This window comes from Musa acuminata, chromosome BXJ3-6, assembly GCF_036884655.1.
Source record: "Musa acuminata AAA Group cultivar baxijiao chromosome BXJ3-6, Cavendish_Baxijiao_AAA, whole genome shotgun sequence".
NCBI lineage: Eukaryota > Viridiplantae > Streptophyta > Magnoliopsida > Zingiberales > Musaceae > Musa > Musa acuminata.
The window spans coordinates 13,257,646-13,260,674 of record NC_088354.1 but is presented as its reverse complement, the minus strand read 5'-3'; the positions used below and the strand labels follow the sequence as shown (position 1 = coordinate 13,260,674).

Sequence of the window (3,029 nt, the reverse complement as noted above, 5' to 3'; positions counted from 1 at the left end):
CTCTTCCAAAACCCTCTCCGCGATGTCATTCAAAAGGCATCAAAACAGCAGCTATCCAACATCACCTTATATAACTTTCTATATGGAACGAAATCAACATCAACATATGCGTCATGCCGTGCGTCATCGTCGACGACGATCAGAATCTATTCGATGGTTCACTATATTATGAACCGAGAACAATTTCGTTTCATTAGCTTCTCGAATTTCCATGTTCTTGATGTGAAGTACTATCATGCTGCAGCTCAATCATTCGTGACTTCAAAGCATGAGATGAAGGTTAAATTATTGGACACAGCTCGCTGATAACTCTTAAAAGAGAAGACGTGACCTCAAAGGCTCCTGCGCCACCACAATAATATTTCAAGGACCTACGAACAACTAGGGTTCAGCTGGCCTAATCCTTGTGGGGACGCTTCGTAGTTGGGACGACCCCTCCTACATCAAAGGGACACTGGTAGTCAATCTGTTGTCGAGTTGGGGGGTCTTTATTTGACATCACACTTCTTCTTCTTCATGCCTTTCTTGTCGGATTTTACTTACGGTTCCACATTTTACTTAGTTCATTGCATGTCCATCAAGTTTCCCTTTCGATCATCATATATCGTGAATAACAAAGTTTCAATTAAAATAATTTTTTTAGGGGAACCAATGAAACGACATCAATTCAATCGTCCAGAGATTAAAAATTCTCATTATTTCTTAGATTCATGAATCAAATTTTGCGCCCATCGTATCGTTGTATAGTGACACCCAAGCATCTAATACACAAAGGAAACTATAAATAAATTAAACCACAAGTGATTAGATATATCGAAATGTTAATTATTTTGATTCATTAATATATGGATTGCTTTCTGTACCTCTGTGTGTGTAACAAAATAACCGATGGCCCAAATCTGAAATGTTTGGTTCGGACCCAATTAGGATCATTGGGCCGTGATAGAATTCAAGCCCATTATTGGCCATTAGATCTTCTCCTGATCACAAAGATGATGAGGTGAAAAAGAAGATACGACTTGTAATCGAAAAGTCACAGCAGTACTAAATAATCTATCCGAGTCGCATCACGGCTTCATGTGAATTAAACCATCGTTTTGTGGTCGTTCATCAAAACAATGACGTAACTAAAAATATGAGTTAATGAGTTGAGCTCAGATGCGACTTGGACTGTGGGGGATCTGTGAATTAGCCGCACGAGACAAGAGGACATGTGGTACCTGTACCTCCTCTCCATGTCCAATGAGGAGTGACGTCATGGATCATGGTTATATGCACCACCCGATGACCTCATCCGTGCATGTATACATGTCGATCCATGGTTCTGCCCGTCCACCGCTGCAACCCACCCCATTCGACACCGCGTCGGCCCCACCACACCCCGTCAACTAACCCAGGATTAGTGACATAGCAACCCACACCGTTTTGTCCGCCTTATATACCAGTCTTCTTTTATCTACATTGGCTTCTTCCTCACGCCCTCACTTTCTTACATGTGAACAACATGGCCTTTTCGCGGAAGAAGCTTTCCGTGAGTCGTCGGCCCTCTTCCTCTGCATCCCAGTAGCCACACCCGTGTACATGGATCCCTCGGAGCCCCGGCCGTCGCCGCGACGGGAGCTGCAAGGCCCCAGGCCCACGCCACTCAAGGTCTCCAAGGAATCCTACAAGATCAAGAAGCCTCCGGCGCCCTCCCACCCGGTGGCGCCACCACCCCAGCCGCCGCAGCCGACGCAAGCCCTCCGCCCCCCGGTCGTCATCTACGCGATCTCTCCCAAGATCATCCACGTGGAGCCCGGCGAGTTCATGACTCTCGTCCAGCGGCTCACGGGCCCGGATTCCTCCGCCGCCGACTTGTCCCTCCCTTCGCCCACCGGCGCACTCTCGCCCGCCGCCCGCATCGCCACGTTCGAGAGTTCCGCGCCGCCGCGTGCGGGCGACCGAGCGCGAGGGTACGACACGGATCCGGCGGAGATGGAGGGATGGCCGACGGTGGACCGGACCGCTTCGTTCCCGGGGATCTTGTCGCCCGTGCCGTGGGCGCTGCCCCCCATATCGCCGAAGCTCTTCGCGCCGTCGTTCGACCCAAGCGTGTTCAGCATCCTGCAGGAACTGAGCCCAGTTTTCGGCGGCCGAGGGGGCACCTTCTTAGGAAGTCCCAGTAACAGTTTCCTGTCGACTCCGCTTGTTCCTTCCCCGGGAGCTTGCTGGGATCTCCTAAGCCAACTCCCAGATTTCTAGATCAGGGAGGAGAGAAGAAGAGAGAGAGCAAAAGAGAGAGGTCTCTTTTCCCCTTAACTTGTGTGCCTGTAACATCAAAGATGAAGCAATGGGGGTCATCAATGGCGAAAGGCGCAAGACACAAGAGGGTTTCTATTGTGGTGGGCCATAAAACAACTACTCCTTCTACCACTATAACCCCAGCTTTTGTTTCGCTCCTACTAGTGAAGCACAGTATCAACTTCTGACATAGTTGGATTTCCTGCCCCAATTTGAAGAGATTTAGATGGGTGGTGATCGCTGCAAGCACCGTGATGACAACTAGCATCCGCTTCTGAGTTCTTTTCTTTTGGTGCCGGTCATTCCGTCAAACACCATGATCTGCCACTCTCCGCCGAAATGCACCTGCAAGTTCACACACATTTGCGGCTCAAGAATTGTGAGCACTCAGAAGCTTATGAAGATTGCAGATGTGACCCGCAAACGAGTCCTCACCATTTGAGTTGGCTAAATGAATCTTCTTCTTTTATTTCTTTTGCACAACTAAGCTTCTTTCTGTCATTCGATATCTTCAGATCTCCTTCTCCATTTTTTGCGAAACAGATGTAACCTTAACCAACATAAATTTGTTAGTCTTCTATATATGAATATGAAGATGCATGTGTAAGACAAGGAAAGGAAATGCTGACTATGAAATGGTATATAATATGCCAATATTCTAATGTATCGTAAAAAATTAACATTTCTACTTGTTCTTCTCTGAAAACTTACATCTTATGATGGCCAAAATGTGAGATACATATCACATC

At 47.4% G+C, this 3,029-nt stretch overlaps 1 protein-coding gene across 1 annotated transcript; it reads left to right on the top strand.

Annotated features, from left to right (window-relative positions):
• Positions 1-1,189: 1,189 nt before the first annotated feature.
• On the top strand, positions 1,190-2,749 carry LOC135639988 (protein MKS1-like). The gene has a single exon (XM_065154055.1). The coding sequence runs from the start codon at positions 1,582-1,584 to the stop codon at positions 2,239-2,241; it is 660 nt and encodes a 219-aa protein (XP_065010127.1). The 5' UTR covers positions 1,190-1,581; the 3' UTR covers positions 2,242-2,749.
• Positions 2,750-3,029: the final 280 nt, after the last annotated feature.

What these genes read in the sequence shown, in the direction of transcription:
- LOC135639988 (XM_065154055.1), top strand. Translation starts at nt 1,582, where the DNA reads ATGGATCCCTCGGAGCCCCGGCCGTCGCCGCGACGGGAGCTGCAAGGC.